The following is a 24,452-nucleotide window of genomic DNA, read 5'->3' as shown; positions in this document are numbered from 1 at the left end:
TTTCAGATGTTAAATAATTTATCAGTTACATATTACACCCAGTGCTCATCACCTCACAAATGAAACTGGATCATTTTCTTACACCATACACAAAGATAAACTCAAAATGGATTAAAGACCTCAGTGTGAGACAGGAATCCATCAAAATCCTAGAGGAGAACATAGGCAGTAATCTCTTCGACATCAGCCACAGCAACTTCTTTCAAGACATGTCTCCAAAGGCAAGGGAAACAAAAGGAAAAATGAACTATTGGGACTTCCTCAAGATAAAAAGCTTCTGCACAGCAAAGGAAATAGTCAACAGCGCTAAGAGGCAACCCATGGAATGGGAGAAGATATTTGCAAATGACATATCAGATAAAGGGGTGGTACCCCAGATCTATAAAGAACTTAAAAACTCAACACCTAGAAAACAAATAATCCAGTCAAGAAATGGGTGAAGACATGAACAGACATTTCTCCAAAGAAGACATACAAATGGCCAACAGACACATGAAAAAGTGCTCAGTGTCACTTGGCATCAGGGAAATATAAATGAAAACCACAATGAGATACCACTTCACACCAGTCAGAATGGCTAAAATTAACAGGGAAGACCTCAATATTTGTTCAATTAACAGCTGTCAGCTTTGATTCAGGTTTCTCTCTTCTTTACATTTCTTGCAGCCCTACATCAAACACATGACAATGTTCACCTTTTTTTCACATTCCTCAAGTACCCTCAAAGTTTCTCTAGCCAAATTTAAAGAAAAAAAACTCTCCAGCATTTAATATGTTCATTTTCCTTCAATTACGCACTAATTTTTGTCTTCAGGCTAACAACTCATGGCTGTCTTTCTCAGGCTGCTCTGTGATGCTACAGGGCTGCTTGCTGGCGAGGTAGGGATGGCAGAAGAATTCATCCTATGAGTTCCCTTTCACTTGACTCATGCCTTAGAATTCTGACTCCTTCTTCCAGCGGGAGCACTGTGTGACCAGGGCCTGTGCTGCAAAGAGGCCCTGCCTCACCCACTTGGTTTCTCAAGAAGAGATTTCCATCTGGGCTGCTCAAGCTCCTGAGGTGAGCAGGGTAAAACAAATAACCCCATTATTCTTTTAACCTTGTCTCTATACTTCAGCGCAATGATTTCAGGGAGACAGGACAAACAATCAGAAGGAAATAATTAGTATGGGTAACAGTGAATTTGAGAAGGTTATGATTATTATTATTATTATTTTGGAATTTGAGGAATATATAAATGAAGCAGTGTCGGTGAGATTTCACACCCTTTTTTATGATGCATACTGCTAAGCCTACACTAGCTTATGTTCTAGAGAAAATTTTAAAAGCTGAGTGATTTGAAAAGTAATATAATCTTAATTTGGGAATGTAAAAAATTGAAATATTTTATTTCTACATTTTCAATGTTGGCATAAGTTGATTCCATGTTGTATTTCATTTAAGAAGACTAACAAAATAGAGAGAAAACATCTGCATTTAAAATGAGGATCTGAGTCATGGAACTTGCAAATATTTTTGCTTTAAAAAAGCACTCTGATAAAGCAGGATTCATTGTTATAAAACTAGAAGTTTGGCTATTTTTCCATGGACCCAACCAATGATTAATTTTTTTAAAGATTTATGTATTTATTTTGCGAGAGCTAGAGAAAGCAAGGGAGCAGGAGAAGGGGCAGAGGGAGAGGGAGACAGAGAATCTTAAGCAGACTCCTCACTGAGCACGGAGCCCAACATGGGGCTCAATCCCACGACCCTGAGGTCATGACCTGAGCTGAAATCAAGAGTTGGATGGTTAACTGACTGAGCCACCCAGGTGCCCCAATCATTAATTTTTTTGTCTCTAAAATAAGTAATAGGACAGTTGTGTAAAATACAGTTCTACTTAATAACCATTAAAACTTCTTTTTCTCTGTTAGCTTTTATAGAAGATGGTCTATTATTATTATCTCTAGAAACTTAACCTGATGTTTTCTGAAAGGCTACTACCTTCATGTAAATATAACTGGCCACGACTGTGTCGCACACATTCTCAGGACTCATTTCATTATCCTAGGAGTGGACTGATGGGACTGCAGGTGGCAGGTCCTTGCATCAGACCATCTGCACCTGAATCCTGGCTCTGCCACTTGTGGAGGCTGTGACTCTCAACAGGTTAGTTAACATTTCTGTGCCTCAGTTTTGTCATCTGTAAAGCGGGAATGGAGATTACATCTACTCATAAGCTTGTTGTGAGAATTTAACAAATTGATATGTTTCCAATACTTAGAACACTACCTGGTATGGAGGAAGTGTGCCTCAAGTTTTACTAATCTTTGACCCACTTTGATTTTTCTTCCAGCCTCGTAAGTTCAAAGCTGCTTACCAATTTAGGATCGATTTCTTCATTAAGAACAGCTTCATTCTTTATGAGCGCCACTCGTTGTGCAAATCTACAGGTAGATATCGACTCCTATAAAGCAAAATAACTCCTTAAAATGTTATGGCTTAGAGAGATAAACCTTAATTTTTGTTCACAGAAGAAAGAAGCACATCTAAAGAGTGATGTGTATAAAACACAATGAAGATACCTCCAAATTAGGAAGCTTTGTTCCAGAACATCAGTTTTATTAAAATTTTATTTTGGCCTAATAAAATGATCCATGCCAAACGTGGGAGATCATGAGGTCCTACGTGGTGACTGTATGTAGTTTTCAACTACTGATCTATGAAACCAGAGCCACATACATGTATGTCATAATCATAGCAGATAGTATTATAATCCACAAACCTGAATGACTACAAAATAAACATTTGTAACAGGCCAGAAAGAGGCTTTGCGAGACATCTTAGAATGCACTTAGGGATTGGCCTCGTTTTGGAAGACACCCTGCCACTTCTTGTTTTCCTCTTCTGGAGAAAGTCTGGATCCCAAGCATTAAACTGTGATGCATAAAACATGAAGCTGAGTCTAAAGCAACCCAGGAAAGCCAGTCAGTAGCCAGCCCTTGACAAAGCATCCTGTGCGCTTCACTCAGTGACAAGTCTAGGGACACATCCTACAGATGCCTCCAAGGTATCTTAGTAATTAGGAGCTAAACAGAACAGAAGCTAATGGGTCTCCTCTCTCATGTCCTCTGGCCAAGATAACTAACCCAGCAGCAGGCTTTCCAAAATTTGTGTCTGAGCCTTCTTCCCACCCTCCTGGGCTGTGTGAAGTCCATTCTCAAATGGGGGTAATTATAATGCTGGCAAACCAGCCAAAGCTGCGAACTCTGTAGGGTGTTTACATCTCAAAGCATACCCCAACCCAGCTGAAAAGATGGAAACCCACCCAGGACCCTCAACACCATCTCATAAACTAGCAACAGAAACTCAGACTGAGATCTCCAGAAAGAACCAACATACGTCGATATTCCTTTTCTCTAAAGAGAGTGTTGCGATCATGGTCGTCATGCAGTTCCCTCCCAAACTGTCTCTTAGGACACTGGTCATCATGGAGTTCCTGTAGGGAATGTGTGCACGGTGTTTTTCGGAAAGAGCAATGATCACCTGTGGCGTGGTAGAAAAATAATGGTATTAGGTTAGCAGACAATGCACATCTGGAGCTCAGCTAAGCTGCAACTGCAGTGAAAATTCAAACAGAAATCATAACTGAATGCAGGGTGACATCTAAAACTTGGGCTCAAAATAAATATCTTAACATGATTTGGTACAATAATGGTAGAGATGGAGGGAAGTAAACTTAGCAAAAACATACCACCATGAACGCTGTAATTTTTGGACAGATGATATAACTTGGCATAGAATAGGATACATTATTATCCTGTCTTCAGCCATTGGAAAATTCATGTAAAATTCAAGAGGAAATCATGCCAGAGTTTTAAAATCTTACCAAAATTGATCTCTATGACCCATCTTCAAGGCAGAAGAGGCAGAGCAGTAAATGAGAACTATGAGAGACAGCAGGGGTTAGTGTGGAGACCCAAGAATCTGGTACCACATTGTCCAGGTCCAAATTCTAGCCTTACTAGGACATGTCACTCAACATCTCTGCCTCAGTGTCCTCAATTGTAAAACAGAGAAAAGATAACATCTACCTCGTAGGGAGTTGGGATGACTGAGAGTTAAAATGCACAAATTACTTTGAGAAGTAGCTAGCTCAGTGCTGTATACATGTTTGCTACCATTGTAAGCGAAGGGGCAAGTTTATGTTGGTTCAACGAAGGCTTGCTCATCTTACTTTTCACTTAATAGGAAGGTACTAGCTGGATGAAAGGCTGCTGTGGAGTTGTCCCCAAAGGGAGCCACCAGGGGTTCACGGTTTTCCTAGGAAGATGAACCCAGTGCTAGGATGTCCATCCCAAGTATGAGGAATAAGACACCCACAGATGTGATTTCAGAGGCATCACAAGGACCCGACTTTTGAAAATACCTCTAATAACACCTACCATTGTTCTAACCTTCCCTCCCTTCAGGTGTGTAATCCCTACCACCAGAACTTCTTCTACTCCCTTGGTTTATAAAACAAGGTTGTTTTCAAAGGCTGTTTGGGGCAAAACACACACTACCACTGGTCCTGCTTCAAATTCATGACCACAGATTTAATTATAAACCAGATATCCTGTGATAATTTCTCTCAAAAATTACTTCTCCACTCACTCCACTCCAGGAATGAGGCTTTCACATCTTATCCTTTTGTTTCAGACCTCCACCCAGCCTCTTCTCCCTGCTTTTAGTCTTAGCTGATGGCCACACACCCTTCCATTAGATGTGAGCAGCCTGACCAGAACCATCTCCTGTCCTATCACTAAATGCCCCCCACACTCTGCCCTTCCTGTGTCACCAAACTGCTCCTTCTAAGGCCAGCCCCTCATTCTCTCCTTCTCCTCTCACTTACCTTACTCCTAAAATTATCCCTTTTCTTCTGCATCAATTTCTCTCTCTCACTTGGATCATTCCCACCCTGCCTGCCCACTAGTCTAAAAACTAGGATGGCTCTTGCCAAGGCTCAGCAACCCCTGTTGTACCCAAAGCATTTATTGCCATCTTCTTAGACTTTTGAGTTGAGTAAGTATTCAACCCAGGTACTCACTGTCTCCTTTTGGAAACACTTTATTCATTGGTAACCAGGATACCACATTTCCCTGGTTTTCATCTTTCCTCAAACACTAGTTAATGAATGCTTCCTTTCCTTCTTCCTAAATTATAAACACTGGAGTGCCCCAGGGCTCAGTCCTTGATCCTCCTCTCTTTCTTACCTGCACTCTCTCTGTGGAATCTCATCCAATTCCCTGGCATTAAATACATAGATATCCTGACATCTCCTCAACTGATATCATCAGCTTCCACCTGTTCCCTGAGCTGCTATCTCTGTGGAAACCCTAAATCTCCACTTGGATGTCTATTCTTGACCTTCTCACCCCTCTCCCCACAAATCTGATTCTTTTCCGGTCTTTACCCATCATTATTGATGGCCCACCATCCACCTAGTGGCTCAGACCAAAACCCTGGGCATCATCCTTATTTCCCCTCATTGGCAACATCTAATCCATCAGCGATTTCTATTAGTTTTACCTAAAAGACATGCCCAGAATTGGACCACTTTTCCCACTTTTTCTGTCACCATTCTTCATCATCCCTTCCTCGGACTACACAAGGCTTTGACTCAGTCCTTGTTTCTCTTTTTGCCCACCCTCCCGCCCCCCCTTGGTCTACTCTCCACAGAGAGATCTTCATAAAATATAAGTTACATCCCTGTTATAAGTTACAAGTCACTTCCCTGCTTAAAACCTTCCCGTAGCTTCCTGACACGCCATAATGACCCAACTCCTGCATGATCTGGTCCCTACCTATCTGTCCTCATCTTCTGTTGTGCTTTCATAGCCCACATTTGCCTTGCTGTTGCTCCACCATACCAAGATTGTCTCCACCCCTTTGAATTTGTTGTTCTTTTTATCTAGAATGTTGCCCAGATTTTCATATAGCTTCCTGTTTCACATCATTCAAATTTTTGCTCAAATCTTGTCTCCTCACAAGGGCTTTCACTGAACACCTTGTCAAATGTAACATACCTATCTCCAGGTTTTTAATCTATTTCATTTTTCTTCCTGTTCTTATCACTATTTGACACTCTATTCATTTATTTACTTTTTTTAATTGGCTTCCTCACTTGGCTTTCAGCTTCATTAGGCCAGAGACTTTGTTTTTTTCATTCACAGTTCTACCCCACTGCCTAGAGCAGTGTCTGGTCCCCAGTCCATGGGGCAGAAACTACATCGTCTTATTACTCAGTTCTCAGGATAACCCCATTCTAGTTTCACTTACTATGAAGCAACACTTCCTAGTCTCTCTTACAACTCAATGTTCTACATGAGACCTAGCTCCATCAAAAGGACACTCTTGTGGGAGTGGAGCTGGGAGGTGAGTGATGAGAGGTGGTGGCCACAAAGAGGAAGATCAGATTTATAGGAGAGTGTGGTGGTGAAGGCATCTGGTTCCTTTGAGGCAGCTGCAGGAACTTTCTGGAAGCCAGGACTTACTGTCCTGGGTGCCAAGGGAGGATAATGGTAATATTTCACAGAGCAGTTCAGTGGTGTGGTTAGATGTGTCTCTTGTTTGCTGTGCTCTGGGCTGGGTAGTATCCAAGCCCAGTTTTCTAACTTTTCTTGAGGTTCTTTATGTTTAATAAACTCTATGTTGCTTAAATTAGCTACAGTAGGTTTTCCAGTTTATGATTAAGAAATCTGACTAATACAACATGTGTTCAACAACTTTATGTGAAAGGAATAAATAAATGAGTAGATTAATTAGCTTTACCTAGGAAGACAGCACAAGGATCAATAGTATGGAATGAGATTTGGTGGAACTGAGTTTTGATGTAATTGGAAAGGAAGTGGGGAACATGGCAGACCCAAATCTGAGTGGCAAGGTGGTAGCAGGGGATGCTGAATAGAACTCCAGACCCTCAGAACCAAGTGGACAAATGAAATATCTCTAGCAATCAAGGCAGGCCCAAATGCCAAACACCAGACCAAATGGGTTGGTCTGACAGATGTGTGAGAGGGTGGCATTATTGTTTATGAATCATAATTAAGTATCTGACAATGTTCTAAGTACTTTGAAATTCTTGCATAAAACAAATGTCACTATTTTTTTTTCCTGCTCCAGGAAACAATCTCTTCTATTCAACAGCTTTATGACAACTTAGATGACATAAAGGAGAATATGCTTATTAAACTTCATGCTGGTATTAAATTGAATGGGGTTAGTTAATTTGCTATTGGCTGCAGTAACAGAAAATGTAGCCCAAACTGGATTTAATCATAAGGGAAATTTATTGGCCCATGTAACTATAATAGGAAAGGTTTTAGGTTACACATAACCCAAAAGGTCAGTGCTGCCACCAAGGATTTAGTTTTCGCCAATATCTCTGCTCTACCTTCTATGTTGTAGAAGTCTGCCTCTCTTCATGGCCACGGGATGGCTGCCAAATATCCTTATTTATAACTGATGTCAGAAAGTTCTCTAATCATTAAACATATATCCTGAGCTTCCCTAGGGACCAACTTGGGTCATGGGCCCATGTCTGAACCAATCACTACAGCCAAGGCTCCAACTGGCTTAGACTAGTCAAGGTATACTCCTAGAGCTGGGATGGGTTCATGGCTGCTACTCTTGCAGTGAATGTTGTAAAGGCAATTCCAATGCCCTTTCCAGAAAGGGTTCTAAAATGGTTCAAGAGAATAATTAAAATTCCAAATGCAATTATGGATTGGAAAGCATGGTCTTTAAAAATGGGGAAAATGAAAGCAGTGCATAATAAAAGAAAGAACCCAGGACTTAGAGGCAGAATCTAGCTGCCTTACTTGTGCAATTTTAGGCAGATCTCTTAAATTTATTAGTCTCTGTTTCCTCACCTGTAAAAGTGGGATTAGAATACCTGCCTATCTCACAGAAATGTTTTAAAGATGAATAGAGATTGTTTCTGGGATAGTAAAACAAAAAGCACTCCATTTGCAGGGGTATCCAGGCTATGTTCTTTAGGATGCCTCTGGACACTTGTTAACAGCCATATAAAACCAGTCCTGGGCTATTTCTCTACCAGAGAGCTCCGAACAGGCATCTTCTCAGCTCTAAAGGAGCCTGGGAATATCAGAATAAGTCCAGACCCCTTGGAGAAGATACAGATCTTCAGAGTGACCCAGAAATGGCCGGTATTCTGGAAAGAGGCAAAGATGGATTATTCTTTACGGGGTTGCTTTGGGCTCTCTAAATTGGCCCGGAACCAAATGATCTGAACGGCACAGGCTAAGGAGATGGTTATACAACCTGGATTTTTTAAAAATGTTTACTCCCACTTGGGATTTCATGTATAAATACAAAAAAAAAAAAAAATGTTCCTGAAGGCATTCTTTAAGCAACAAAGAGTAGAAACTCACATTATACTTAATAATATCTCCAAGTACCTAGAAACTATTCTTAAAATCAATCGATCAGATTACTATTCAATGAATTAAAGAGATTTTCTTTTAAAGAGCTCAGAAGCATATGGAAAATTATCCTCTGAAAATTGACAATGATTTGGAGTGGTTACAACTGGCACTGGCAACATTAGTTTTTCTCCTGAACACACACATTCAGTGGAAGCCAAGTGGAAACTGAAACTCTAAAGAAGTCCCACTTATGGTGGATAACTGGCTGAAGGCAAACCCGATTTTGATTTCTGTAGAGGCAGAGAGCAAACACTCTGTTCTCAGTGGTTTCTCACTTGATGTTTGGGCTGACAGAGACTGAGGGTGACACCAAGAGCACTCGGTGAAGCTTATGGTAAGAACAAGTATGCAGGCTCCCCTCCTTTTCTTCCATGGACTTAATTTCTAGGGCCGAAATGTACCCTGTTATTGTGGCTTAAAATGTTTTCGAGGAGACTTTTTGGAAAGAGCACTGCATACACAAGGAAAATTCCAAAACCAACAATACTCTAACAAACAGAAATTTATTTAGTTATAAGCACAATAAGGTGCATTCAACTCAGAAAGGCTATACCCTGGGAGCAGGTGTAAGGTCCACAATGATGGCCAGAAAGGCAGTGACAGTTCCGCATGGGATTTCTATAACCAACGTGGGCTAATAAGTGTAAGAGAGGTTACCAAATTTTCTATTCCCTAGGACATCTCCATCTATATATTGAAACTGAGATGGAGAGGATGTAATTAACTACATGAATTAATGAATTGCTAATACAGCATTTATCTGACCATATGTAAGGATTTATTTATATGCTTTGCTCCTTCACTAGATAACTTGATAGCACCATTTCTCAATTGTGTATTTACTCCCATTGTCTAACATAACTCATAGCACTTTGAAGACACTTAGTCACAGTTTGATGAATGAATGAGTGAAATAAATGAATGAATGAATGAATGAATGAATGAATGGAGTTAAACTAAAATGTGTTACACTCCCAGTCTCGTTAACCCCATAATCAAGTCCTGCATAAAGAAAACCTGGGTATAAAAGTCCTTGAATTCCATTACTTCATTAATAGTATCTGCCCCTCGTTTTATTATTCTCCTTCCCCTGTACTCCTTGGTTCTCTCTCGCTTATCTCTTTCTATGTGAAATACCAAAATTTCTCTACTACCCACCTACTTCCTCTCTCACCACAACTCCTAGATTTACTCAACCCCATGTATCTATGTCCATATCCTGCAGTGTTCCATATTTCTGTCCCTCTTCCCTCTCATGCTAATCTTCACCTCCTTTTCTCTCCGTTACCTTATGCCATCCAGGAAGACACTTGTAGATGAGTGTAAGTAGTTAACAGCTGGAGTGATGCGTTGGATGCACATGAAACAGATAACTGACACTCAGAAAGCCAAAGGTCAATGACATGTGAGTAATACTGTGGCCCTGGCTGAATTGAACCCCCTGGACTGGAGCTAAGGGCTAATGGACTCCCAGTTGCCACTGCCTGACATGCTCTAACCCCAGCCCTGCCTGGTTCCCTCCTACTTGTTTTTTGAGTCTCTGTTTAGTATCAGCCCTGAGAGAACTTTCATTCCCTTTGCCCTCCTCAGCCAAAGTCTGGTCCCCCATTACAAGCTCTCCTTACCCCTTGGCCTTTCTCTGAACAACTCACCTGGAGGACAGCCAAGTATTTAATGACTATTTATTCCATGCACATCTCCCTGCACTGGCCCCTGAGACCTTTGGTGCAAGGGCCGTTTCTACTTTGCTCAGCACTATGCTCCAGTGCCTAGCGCAGTCCTCAGCACACTACTGCTCCTTGTAAATAAATTTATTATATAGAAAATCAAATGCATAGAGCCACCAAGACTACTCACATGAGGCTGATGTTATAAGAATTTTGAAGAGAAGAAATGTGGGGAGAGGAAGAGTTTTAATGAGAAGTAGCAGCTTGCAAAGGTTGTGTAGAATGAAGAGAGAGGATTAGGGGCAGAAGGTTTTCCTTGAGTGATAACAATTGGTGGAAATTCTGATTTAACTAATGAATATAATTTCATATGAACAGATGGGCACAATGGGGATTAAAGCTGACAGTGCTACCATCAGAAACAACTAGGTATATTTCTTTGAAATAAAGCACTTTGAATACAGTCCATTATGTTTTCATATCAGTGTTTTATAAGTGTTCTATTAAGTAAAAAGCTCCGTTAAGCAAAAGTACTATGTAATATTTGAGCAAGGAAGAGGTAGGGAAGGCTGAGTCTTGTCAGAAACACTAAAATCATCTGAACACCATGCAGGCCATTAATCTCTGGGTGCTGCCCTACTGGGGTTCATTTAGTGAGAGCCTAACTGCATGCACCTTGTTCAGATACAGCTCCCTTAGGTTTCTCTCAATCTACTTTCTCAGCCAACTTGACCATTAGAAAGCATTTAACATCAGGACAATATCAGTCTCAAAAGGGTTTATTAGGCAGTGAAAGAAAAGGGGGGGAGGTCTGTTTGTTTTTTCAAATCTTTTAGCCTCCAACACTCATTAGCAAGTCCTTCTGCCTTGCCAATATACTCTGTACTTCTCTACTCCAGTTTTTGATCATGCTTCTCTCTCTTTTTTTTTTTTTTCTTAGAATTTGGAAGCAGTTGCCATCTTTAACATTCAAGTCACAGCACTTTACTCATGGAGCTGGAAGAACTTGGGAAATCATCTAATTCAATATGCTCATTTTAGGGACGAGGATTTTTTTTTTCTGGAAAATTTATTTAGCTAAATTCAGACGAGCTTTCTTTGCACTTGGAGTCAGATTCAGAAGTCAAAAATAAAGTATAAACTGGGGTAGATTGTAGTAAACCTGGGGTAGGGGTTGGCAGGGGAAGAAGCTAAAGCAAAGAGAACCTTCATAGGATCACAATCACCAGCTAGATGAAGTCACCAGAAGCTGAAAAGATATCAGTCATCTCTAAATTATGTTCCCACAACTAATCTACTAGCCTGAAAAGACAGGTCACGGGCGGCCATTTATAACTATATTCACACCCACTACAAATTTTATAATAAAAACAATTAGTTTTAACAGCCTCTATAATAAATTATTATTAATGCTGCCAAAAAGCAGTACTGAGAAAAAACAAAACAAAACAAAAAAACCAATAAGGTATAGTGAAAGAAAACATGGTCTTTGGAGCCAAGCAATTCAAGATTCAAATCCTCATCTCACCATTAGCTGGTAACCTTGGGAAGGCCTCAGGAAGACCTGAGTTTTAAAATCTTTAAGATGGGAATAACTAATACCAGCAGTATAGGGCTGTTGTAAGGTTTAAATGCAATGGTATATACAAAATGCTAGTAGCTACACCACTGTTCACAGCAGCATTATTCACAATAGCCAAAAGGATTAAGGACCCAAGCATCCATTGATGGATGAATGGATAAACAGGGCATGGCATGTGCATATAATAAAACATTACTCAGCTTTACAGAGAAATGAAATTCAAATACATGCTACAACATGGATGGACTTTGAAGACATTATGCTAAGTGACATACACCAGACTGAAAAGGACAAATATTGTATGATTCTTTGTATTTGAATATCTAGAACAGGCAAGTTCATAGAGACAGAAAGTAGAATAGAGATCACCAGGTACTGGGAGCATAAGGAAATGGAAAATTATTGTTTAATGAGTACAGAGCTTCTGTTTGGGGTCATGAAAAAGTTCTGGAAATAGATGGAAGTGATGGTTACACAACACTGTGAACTTAATGACACAGAATTGTACACTTAAAAATGATTAAAATGATGAAGTTTAACTTAATGACACAGAATTGTACACTTAAAAATGATTAAAATGATGAAGTTTATGTTATGTATATTTTACCAAAATAAAGGAAGAAAACAACAAAACAACGATGCTAGCAGAGTGCCTGATGCAAAGTCTATCAGCAAATGGTGGATACAGTTACACCCCGTTGTGCCCAGTTTTACCTGTTCCAAGTAATGTAGGGACAAGTTGATATACTTGGCCTCTGTTAGAAGTTGACCCCCTACTCCAGTCTTTGCAACTCGCTCTGAACCAGCCAGATCAACCAAATGAAGTTTAGCATGCCGGACAGTCACAGATCCTGGTTCCTTGCTTGATAAGTGAATAGTGAAAATGCAGTGGGAACGAGTTGAAGCCTGGTTCATTGGAGTCTGTAAAATGAAAGTGCAAAACAAAATTAATGTGAACAATGAGAATTTTGGCAGACCATCAAAAAGTTTAGATGTATGTTTCTAATGGTATGACATTTCCAATGAAGCCAATGCTGTCAAACTCAACAAAAAAGCTTGTAGCTGAGATCTCTCAAAGTGAGTTATTTTTAATATACTGTCTCTTGAATGACTGACAACAGATATGGATGGGTTAATTTAGAAAGTGAGGAAAGAGTTCAAATGAAGTAAAGCGTGGGTCCTCTTACTAATATGATAACTTAATTTCATTACATGGCCACACTCCCTACCTTAACCTTGGCTAGCCATACTGCAAATGTTTAATGGGAATGTCATGGGAAAAAAGGTGAAAATGGATGCACTGGGGGAATTCATTATACACTTGTAATAAACACAACCCACAGATGAGGATGCCCAGTATCACTGCTACTACCCAACAGCAAACCGGGGTCCCAGCCAATGTAATAAATAAGAAAAAGAAATACAAGTCATAGTGACAGGAAAAGAAGAGATTAAAATATCATTACATACAGAAAATATGGTGGTCCACATAGAAAATGCAGGAGCATCTATAAACTATTAAAAACTACGAAGTTTAGCAAGGTTGCTGGATCCAAGATCAACATGCCAAATCAAGAAAGTTCTAATAACCCAGCAATAATTAATCAGGAAATATAATACTTCTAATGGCCACAAGGACAATGAGATAACAGACAACTAATCTTATAAAAATGCATGATTTGGGGGCGCCTGGGTGCATCAGACGGTTAAGCGTCTGCCTTCGGCTCAGGTCATAATCCTAGGGTCCTGGGATTGAGCCCCGCATCTGGCTCCCTGCTCCGCGGGAGGCCTGCTTCTCCCTCTCCCACTCTCCCTGCTTGTATTCCCTCTCGCTGTCTCTCTCTCTGTCAAATAAATAAAATCTTAAAAAAAAAAATGCATGATTTGTAGGGAAAATTATATTAAAAGATACAAAAAGGAAACCTGAGTAAAAGGTGTCCAGATATTAATATACCATGTCAGGGATGGGAAAACTAAAAATTCATCTCTATATTAATTTCTCTGTATATTCCATGCAATTGAAATAAAAATACCACACATTATGTTTGTGGAACAGAACAAACAAATTGATTCTAAAACACAGATGGAAGAGCAAATATTAAAAAATAACAAAAATAATTCTGTGAAAGAAGAACAAGAGAGGGGAACTTGTCCTGCTATACGTCAGGGTATATCATAACCCACGGTAATTAAAACAGTGTGGTGTTGCTGCAGGAACAGAAAAACAGTAAAACATACTGGGCTCATTTCAGCACTCTGTATAGCATAGAGGAGATATCACACTGCCATGGAGAAAGGATGGACTAATTCACAAATGGTGCTACAATAACCGGCTCTCCATCTTAAAGAAAATAAATTTAGGTTGCTTTCTCACACCAGACACACAAATAAATTCCAGAATGTATTAAAGACTTATGCATAAAATAACACAATTTTAACACTAATATAAGAAAATATGGAAGCATATCACAGTCAACCCAAGGTAGTAATGGATCTTTTTTTTTAATAAAGATTTATTTGAGATTTATTTGAGACAGAGAGAGAGAAAGTGAGACAGTGAGTGGGGAGAGAGGCAAAGGAAGAGATCTCAAGCATACTCCCCACTGAGTGTGGAGCCTGACATGGGGCTCAGTCTCATGACCCATGAGATCATGATCTGAGCCAAAATCACAAGTCAGCCACTTAACCAACTGAGCCACCCAGGCGTCCCTAGTAATGGATCTTTTATAAGACATTAAACACAAAAATGAATTGGTTGAAAGTATTTGACCAAATTATCCAAAATTGAAGAACTTCTGGGTGATAAAATCTACCACAAATTTAGAAGACCGGGAGATGATATTTGCAATCCACACAGCTGACAAAAGATTAATATTTGAAATAAAGAACTCCCATAAGTATTCGACAAGAAAAAGACAACTCAGAAAAAAAATGAGCAAAGGATATGAACAGGCAACCCACAAAGAGGAAACCTGAACATGGTCAATAAGTATTTGAAAAAAAATGCTCAAACTCACAAATAATCAGGACAAATAATTCGAGCCATAATGATAAACTATTTCATTCACATCTGTCAGATTGGCAAAATTAAAAAAAAAAAAGTCTAACGAGATAAGGTTTGTAAAGATACAAGGAAATGGGAACTTTTATATACTGCTGGTGAGAATATACATTAAGAATCCATTTTTGAGAGCAATTTGACAATATGTGGTAAGGTTGCAGATGCATATAACCTACAACCCAGTTGTACGAGGCATTTCCTGGAGAGAAATCTGAAACAGGGAACACCAGGAGAGAGAGAAAAGGGGTGGATAATATACACACATATGAACATTTACTGCAATGCTGTTTGGGGATAGCAAAAAATTGGTGCAAGATGTATCATCTAAACGAACATCTGTGGTAGAAAAGATGAATAAGCTGGGATAATTCAAACTATAAAGAAGTTAAAATGAAGCATCTTTTGGATAGATTGACAGATGGGATTTCTGAAATGCTGAAGAAAAAAAGCATATTAAAGAATGATATAAATTTAGATAATCAAAACGATATCTGTGATAGAACTTAGGTAATCAAAAAAGCAATGTTACCTGAAAAAATTTGTTCATGGCTCTATAACTCAGGTCATTAAACTACAAAAATATGGTTTGGAAGGACACAGTGAATTAATGATAAGAGTTGCCTTTGTGAGGGATACAAAACAAAAGGCCAACAAGAGGATTTCAATTGTATCTGTAATATTCTATGTATTTAAAATGATCAGAAGCAAATTCTGATACCTAAAAATAAAAAATCATCTAAAAATATTCCAAATGAGTGCTCACATAAGTAAATGGGTGCAGCTCTCCACCTCTGCAAAATGGGATTTAATGAAACAATTTCCATATGGATGCTCATGTATTCAGATAGAGTAACACACTTGGATGTTATTTTAACCAGAAATTTCTTTCTGTAAATAGGAGTTCTTGATATACACCATTGTTGATTTATACCAAGTTGCAAAATACACTGATGTCAAAATACTGGCATTATTTTGGTGATGATGTAGCCAGTGAGTTAAATGGGCTGAAAATGTGACCCATTACTCGTTGCCACAATTACTATACCCAGATCTGGCCAGTGTGTGATTTTGCAAGCTGAAGTGGATCGGCAAATAACTGTGCCTGCAAAACCGCAACTCAGATTTAGAACCTAAGTTGAGGTGTCTTGAAAGTGACTGGAAGTTATTTGCAGAACTTAAACATAGGTTTCATTTCACTGTTATATTCACACAACGATAAATTCTACAGTACTGTCACAAAAATCAAATTGGCGATTGATATAAATGAATAACACAGAGACTATCCCCAACAGCTGTCTTCAGTGTCTACATGGATACAATGAAATCACAGCAAAATGTGGCCATTAGCAAATAATGGAAGAGTGGACCCATTTCAAAGGAATGTGAAATTTACATCAAATTAAATTGTATTTCTGGGGTCTATAATTAAAATGCAGTATATGCTGTCGGAGTCCATGCCTACAATTTTGTAACTTCTCATAAATATTTCCTGCATGAAGTAGTAGTTGCTGTCCTCTTAGCTAAAATTTTCTTAAACCTCAGAAAACATTCTTTATGTGTAGCTGTTTTAAGTGTGATTGAATGTGCTGGTGTCTGCTCTGTGTTTATTTAAGGGTGTCTTTATGTCTCATAAGCATGCCCCTACGTTTGTCCTTTTAAAGGTAAAATTGTATTAAAACACTTCTGAAACTGCCTAAGAACATATGGCAGCATTTAGGCAGATTCATTCAAATTTAAGCGCACATTTTAAACAAATGTGCTCTTGGCACTAGAGCCTGTGTCTTTGGAAAAATTTTAGTGATGATTAATCATCCGCATGCAGAGAACTTTCACATTTCATATCAGTCTATGGCTACAGCTCTGCATCAGGCAGCACAAAGACTAGAAGGAAAGTAAGACATAGAACTTGCCCTCAAGGAATTTATACTCTAGTTCAAGAGCTAAAGACAAAACAAGTGAAATGAGAGTGAACGATGAGAAAAAGGCAAATGTGCAATAAAGAAAGCGGTCTGTTCTCAGAATTGAGTATCCTGATCCTCTAGGCAATACCTGAGAATGACAGCCATCCCCTCATTCTGGAAGTTCTCCACCTACCCTGCCCCTCCTTGGTTTCTATAATCAAACATTTTTCTGGCACTTTTTTTTTCTTTTCTTTTTTAGAGAAAGCGAGAACTCACATGAGCAGGGGACAGTGGGGGGTGGGTGGGCGGGGAGGAAGGGCAAGGGGAAAGAGAGAATCTTAAGCAGGCTCCACACCCAGTGTGGAGCCCAACACGGGGCTCAATCTCACAACCCTGAGACCATGACCTGAGCCAAAATCAAGAGTCAGAAGCTTAACAAACTGAGCCACCCAGGCGCCTCGTGTTCTGGCACTTTCTAACTACTGTCTCCTTTTCCTTTATTGGATCGTTTTCTCTCTAGTCCCTAAAACAGGCATGTCTCAAGCTGTGGTCATCATATTTCTTCCACATGGAAAGCTCTTCTTCTATAGCTCTGATTACCACTGGATAGGCACTATAGTGGGATTAAAAGTCACATACCAATGACTTTAGAATTTGGAATTGGGACACCTGGTTTCAAGTCCTGTTTTGTCACTAGTGTTGAAATCTTAAGCAAATTTACATAATTTTGGCTTTCATGTCTTTGTAATGTCATAGTAAGACTTGCTTTGCTGGGGCACCTGGGTGGCTCAGTCAGTTAAGCATCAGACTCTTGATTTTGGCTCAGGGTCATGATCTCAGGGTCATGAGATTGAGCCCAGCATCTGGCTCCATGCTCAGCAGGGAGTCCGCCTGAGATTCTCTTGCTCCCTCTCCCTCTGCCCCTCCCTCCACTTGCAAACACACTCTCTCTCTCTCTCTCTCTAAAATAAATAAATAAATAAATAAATAAATAAATAAATAAATATCTTTAAAAAAAAGACTTGCTTTGTTGCAAAGACCTATACTGAGTGTTGAAGTGGCCCATGAACCATAAAAGATCATATAAACGTCCATCTCTGTTGATATTCACTCTATTCAGATGCCTCCCACACCCTTATTTTCAACCACAAATTCTCTGTACACTAGATTAGATAGAATGTGTACGAGCCTGTCTGATAATTGTCTCTTAAATGACTTGCCAGCATCTTGGACCTAATGTTCCCCCAAAACCACCTCATCACTTTCCCTCATTCTGTGTCCTACATATGGGTATCCAATCCATTCTATTCCTATTGAATTTACCTCTATTTGTCTCCAAATATCCTTTATCCCACACCTAGGTCATGACATTCTCTCCTCATTAGTCTCCCCATATTTACTCTTGTCTCCTCCAATTGTTCTCCACCTTGCAGATAGAGTAATATTTTTAAAAGACATATTTGGGTAGAAATCTCACATGATTTAGACTGAGTCTGGTGAAATTTCAATAAGATCTGGCAAGATTTGCATGAGATCTCACAAGAGCTAGGCTGTCATCTCACGAGATTTACCCCCAAATCACCTGAGGTCTGAGGAAGGCAAGAGGGCATGTCTGTGGAGAGAAGGAAAGACAGCAGAAGAGTAGGGGACCCTATTTCAACTGGTCCCTGGAATTGAGCTGGATATCTACGAGACCACTCTGAGCACCCACAAAACCAGCCTGAGATGTAAGAAGATCTGGATCTCTACAAACAGAATATCACAGGCAGTTGGTTTCGAGGTATGAAGCAGGGAACCCTGATTCCACGGGCAGATATCAGAGGATAAACGGCAGCGGGAGGGAGCCTGTCCATGGGGATTCTACACCGCTGGTGAGCGACAGCCTCGCGCGCTGGGGACCGGGCACAGACTCGCAGACCAGTAGCAGCGGGGAAAGGACTTTAGGGCAGACCCCAGGGCAGAAACCAGGAGCGGCAGGGTTGCACCTGCGAACTGGGGGCGGCTGGCGGTTTTAGAAGCACAAAGGGCAGAGACGTGCTCCGACCTGGAGGCAGGACTGGGGGCACTGCAGAGGGGCGCATAACCCAGGCCGCTACAGTTTATAGCAACATGGACAGAAACGGAGACAGCGTGGCCTGGAGAGCTCACTGAAGAACAGACTGTGGTCTCTCTGCTCTGAGGCAGAGCGTTAGAAACAGTCTATTTGGCTCTGACTCGCGGAGGAGATGCAGAAAACCTCCAGGGAAAGCCTCCAGAGAACAAAAGCCCCCCAAACTGATTCCTTCTGAGCCCATCCCCCACCACAGGGGGGCAGGGCAACTCCACCCAAACAGGGTTGCCTGAGTAACAGTGTTGCAGGCCCCTTCCCCAGAAGACAGGCTGGGAAAATAAGAGGCAGCAACCCTAAGGTCCCAAGAAAACAGGTGCATCTTGCTTGGGTTCTGGTCAATAATTTGGACTCTACACATTCCCTCAAACACCCATCAACAGAAGGACTAGGAGGAGGAACCCCCAAAATAGAAAAGACTCAGAGATCATGACTTATGCTGCAGATTTACAAATGGAAGCAGATATAACCACGATGTTGGAGATGGAATTCAGGCTAGCAATTGTGAAGACAATGGCTAGAATGGAGAAATCAATTAATGGCAACATAGAGTCTCTAAGGGCAGAAATGAAAACTGAATTGGCAGAACTTAAAAATGCTATCAGTGAGATCCAATCCAATCTAGATAATCTAACAGCTAGGGTGAGGCAGAAGAATGAATAAGTGACCTGGAAGACAATATAACAGATAAAAAGGGAAAAGAGGAGGCCAGGGAAAAACAACTCAGAATCCATGAAAATAGAATCAGAGAAATAAGTGACACCATAAAGCATTCCAATGTCAGAATAATTGGAATCCCGGAGAGAATGGAGAAAGAGAGAGGACTAGAAGATGTATTTGAGCAAATCGTAGCTGAGAATTTCCCTAATCTGGGGAATGAAACACACATTCGTGTCCTAGAGGCAGAGAGGACCCCTCCCAAGATCAAGGAAAACAGGCCAACACCCTGGCCTGTAATAGTAAAACTTGCAAATCTTAGAACCAAGGAAACCATCTTAAGGGCAGTTAGGGGGAAGAGATTCCTTACGTACAGAGGGAGGAACATCAGAATAACGTCAGACCTATCCACAGAGACCTGGCAAGCCAGAAAGGCCTGGCAAGACATATTCAGGGTACTAAATGAGAAGAACATGCCGCCAAGAATACTTTATCTGGCAAGGCTGTCATTTAGAATGGATGGAGAGATGCAGAGCTTCCAAGACCAGCAGAAACTGAAAGAATATGTGACCACTAAGCTGGCCCTGCAAGAAATATTAAGGGGGGTTCTATAAAAGGAGAAAGACCCCAAGAGTGATATACAACAGAAATTTACAGGGACAATCTATAAAAACGTCTTCACAGGCAACATGATGACAATTAATTCATATCTTTCAATAATCACTCTCAACGTGAATGGCCTAAATGCTCCCATAAAACGGCACAGGGTTGCAGATTGGATAAAAAGACAGGACCCATCCATATGCTGCCTACAAGAGACTCATTTTGAACCTAAAGATATATCCAGACTGAAAGTGAAGGGATGGAGATCCATCTTCCATGCCAGCGGACCTCAAAAGAAAGCTGGGGTAGCAATTCTTATATCAGACAAATTAGATTTTAAACTAAAGTCTGTAATTAGAGACACAGAAGGACACTATATCATTCTTAAAAGGTCTATCCAACAAGAAGATCTAACAATTGTACACATCTATGCCCCCAACATGGGAGCAGCCATCTACAAAAGCCAACTGTTAACCAAAATAAAGAGTCATATTGATAACAATATGTTAATTGTAGGAGACCTCAATACTCCACTCTCAGCAATGGACAGATCATCTAAGCAGAAAATCAACAAGGAAACAAGAGTTTTGAATGATAAACTGGACCAGATGGACCTCATAGATATTTACAGAACGTTCCCCCCCTAAAACAACAGAATACTCATTCTTCTCGAGCGTACATGGAGCTTTCTCCAGAATAGACCACATACTGGGTCACAAATCAGGTTTCAACTGATACCAAAAGACTGAGGTTATTCCCTACATATTCTCAGACCACAATGCTTTAAACTGGAACTCAATCTCAAGAAAATATGTGGCAGAAATTCAAACACTTGGAAGCTAAAGACCACTCTGCTCAAGAATGTTTGGGTCAACCAGGAAATCAAAGAAGAACTTAAACAATTCATGGAAATCAATGAGAACAAAAACACATCGGTCCAAAACCTATGGGATACTGTAAAGGCGGTCCTAAGGGGAAAATACATAGCCATCCAAGCCTCACTCAAAAAAAAAAATAGAAAAATCCCGAATTCACCAACTAACTCTACACCTTCAAGAACTAGAGAAAAAGCAACAAATGATGCCTAAGCCACGCATTAGAAGATAAATAATTCAAATTAGAGCAGAGATCAATGAATCAGAAACCAGAAATGCAGTAGATCAGACCAACGAAACTAGAAGTTGGTTCTTTGAAAGAATTAATAAGATCGATAAACCACTGGCCAGACTTATCCAAAAGAAAAGAGAAAGGACACAAATTAATAAAATTATGATTGAAAGGGGAGAACTCATGACTAACACCAAGGAAATAGAAACAATTGTTAGAAATTATTATCAACAACTATATGCCAATAAACTGAGCAATCTGGATGAAATGGAGGCCTTCCTGGAAACCTATAAGCTGCCAAGACTGAAACAGGAAGAAATTGACAACCTGAATAGGCCAATAACCAGTAATGAGATTGAAGCAGTGATCAAAAACCTCCCCAAAACCAAGAGTCCAGGGTCTGATGGATTCCCTGGGGAATTCTACCAAACATTCAAAGAAGAAATAATACCTATTCTACTGAAGCTGTTTCAAAAAATAGAAACAGAAGGAAAACTTCCAAACTCATTCTATGAGGCCATCATTACCTTAATTCCCAAACCAGGCAAAGACCCCATCAAAAAGGAGAATTTCAGACCGATATCCCTGATGAATATGGATTCCAAAATCCTCAACAATCCTAGCTAATAGGATCCAACAATACATTAACAGGATCATCCACCATGACCAAGGGAGATTTATCCCCGGGATGCAAGGGTGGTTTAACATTTACAAATCAATCAATGTGATAGAACACGTTAATAAGAGGAGGGAGAAGAACCATATGGTCCTCTCAATTGATGCAGAAAAAGCATTGACAAAATACAACATCCTTTCCTGATTAAAACTCTTCAGGTTATAGGGATAGAGGGAACATTCCTCAAGTTCATAAAATCCATCTATGAAAGACCCACAGCGAATATCATCCTCAATGGGGAAAAGCTGAGAGCCTGTCCCTTAAGATCAGGAACATGTCAAGGATACTCACCCTCGCCACTACTGTTCAACATAGTACTAGAAGCCCTAGCAACAGCAATCAGACAACAAAAAGATATAAAAGGTATTCAAATTGGCAAAGAAGAAGTCAAACTCTCTCTTTTCGCAGACGACATGATATTTTATGTGGAAAACCCAAAAGACTCCACCCCCAAATTACTAGAACTCATACAGCAATTCAGTAGTGTGGTAGGATACAAAATCAATGCATAGAAATCAGTTGCTTTCTTACACACTAACAACGCAACTGTAGAAAGAGAAATTAGAGAAATGATTCCATTTACAATAGCACCAAAAACCATAAGATACCTCGGAATAAACCTAATTAAAGAGGTAAAGGAACTATACTCTAGGAACTACAGAATACTCATGAAAGAAATTGAAGAAGACACAAAAAGATGGAAAAACATTCCATGCTCATGGATCAGAAGAATAAACATTGTTAAAATGTCTATGCTACCCAGAGCAATCTATACCTTCACAATGCCATCCTGATCAAAATTCCAAAGACATTTTTCAAAGTGCTGGAACAAACAATCCTAAAATTTGTATGGAATCAGAAAAGACCCTGAATCACCAAGGAAATGTTGAAAAAGAAAAACAAAGCAGGGGGCATCACATTGCCTGATTTCAAGCTATATTACAAAGCTGTGATCACCAGAACAGCATGGTACTGGCACAAAAACAGACATATAGACCAATGGAACAGAATAGAGAGCCCAGATATGGACCCTCAACTCTATGGTCAAATAATCTTTGACAAAGCAGGAAAAAACATGCAATGGAAAAAAGACAGTCTCTTCAATCAGTGGTGCTGGGAAAATTGGACAGCCACATGCAGAAGAATGAAACTCGACCATTCTCTAACACCATTCACAAAGATAAACTGAAAGTGGATGAAAGACCTCAATGTGAGGCAGGGATCCATTAAAATCCTAGAGGAGAACATAGGCAGTAACCTCTTTGACATTGCCCACAGCAACTGCTTTCAAGATACATCTCCCAAAGCTAGTGAAACAAAAGGAAAAATGAACTTTTGGGACTTCATCAAGATAAAAAGTTTCCACACAGCAAAGGAAACAGTCAACAAAAGAAAGAGGTAACCCACAGAATGGGAGAAGATATTTGCAAACGACACTATAGATAAAGGGCTGGTATCCAAGATCTATAAAGAACTTCTCAAACTCAACACCCAAAAAACAAATAATCATGTCAAAAAGTGGGCAGAAGATATGAAAAGACACTTCTCTGAAGAAGACATACAAATGGCTAACAGACACATGAAAAAATGTTCATCATCATTAGCCATCAGGGAAATTCAAATCAAAACCACATTGAGATACCACCTTACACCAGTCAGAATGGCAAAAATGGACAGGGAAAGAAACAACAAATGTTAGAGAGGTTGTGGAGAAAGGGGAACCCTCTTACACTGTTGGTGGGAATGCAAGTTGGTACAGTCACTTTGGAAAACAGTGTGGAGGTGCTTCAGAAATTTAAAAATAGAGCTACCCTATGACCCAGCAATTGCACTACTGGGTATTTACCCCAAAGACACAGATGTAGTGAAAAGAAGGACCATATGCACCCCAATGTTCATAGCAGCAATGTCCGCAATAGCCAAACTGTGGAAAGAGCCGAGATGCCCTTCAACAGATGAATGGATAAAGAAGATGTGGTCCATATAGACAATGGAATATTACTCAGCCATCAGAAAGGATGAATACCCAACTTTTACATCAACATGGATGGGACTGGAGGAGATGATGCTAAGTGAAATAAGTCAAGCAGAGAAAGTCAATTATCATATGGTTTCACTTATTTGTGGAACATCAGGAATAGCATGGAGGACATTAGGAGAAGGAAGGGAAAAATGAAGGGGGGGGGAATCGGAGGGAGAGATGAACCATGAGAGTCTATGGACTCTGAGAAACAAACAGGGTTTTAGAGGGGGGGAGGATCGGTTAGCCCGGTGATGTGTATTAAGGAGGGCACGTACTGCATGGAGCACTGGGTGTTATATGAAAACAATGGATTGTGGATCACCACATCAAAAACTAATGATGTATTGTATGGTGACTAACATAACATAATAAAATTAAAAAATAAATAAATAAAAGACATATTTGATTGTGTCAATCCTACCTATATCCCTGAATTATACTATCATGGTCCCTAAGACTAAATATCTCTAGTTCCTTCAAGTGTGTCTTAAGCAGCTGTTTCTCAAAATCTTTTTTTTAAATATAGCAGGCACTGTGATACCCTGAGTTGCATATATTGTTTCTAATGTAGCCTCACCACAGCAGAGGACATTGGAATC

General features: G+C 39.9%; 1 protein-coding gene across 4 annotated transcripts in view; it reads right to left on the bottom strand.

Moving 5' to 3' along the window:
* Window positions 1-24,452, bottom strand: part of KIF6 (kinesin family member 6) — a 465,199-nt gene that overhangs the window by 288,281 nt on the left and 152,466 nt on the right. For all 4 annotated transcript variants that reach the window (XR_003521659.2, XM_027603428.2, XM_027603429.2 and 1 more), the window contains 3 exons: window positions 12,433-12,639; window positions 3,383-3,526; window positions 2,361-2,447 (listed from right to left, as the gene is read on the bottom strand). Coding sequence is in view for 3 of the 4 variants with exons in the window: in XM_027603428.2 (XP_027459229.1) it covers window positions 2,361-2,447; window positions 3,383-3,526; window positions 12,433-12,639 (438 nt within the window). In the remaining variant the exon portion in view is untranslated. The remainder of the gene's footprint in view (window positions 1-2,360; window positions 2,448-3,382; window positions 3,527-12,432; window positions 12,640-24,452) is intronic.

The sequence above is a fragment of the Zalophus californianus genome, chromosome 7 (genome assembly GCF_009762305.2).
Source record: "Zalophus californianus isolate mZalCal1 chromosome 7, mZalCal1.pri.v2, whole genome shotgun sequence".
Classification (NCBI taxonomy): domain Eukaryota; kingdom Metazoa; phylum Chordata; class Mammalia; order Carnivora; family Otariidae; genus Zalophus; species Zalophus californianus.
The sequence above is the reverse complement of the archived record's forward strand: the minus strand, read 5'-3'. Positions and strand labels throughout refer to the sequence as shown.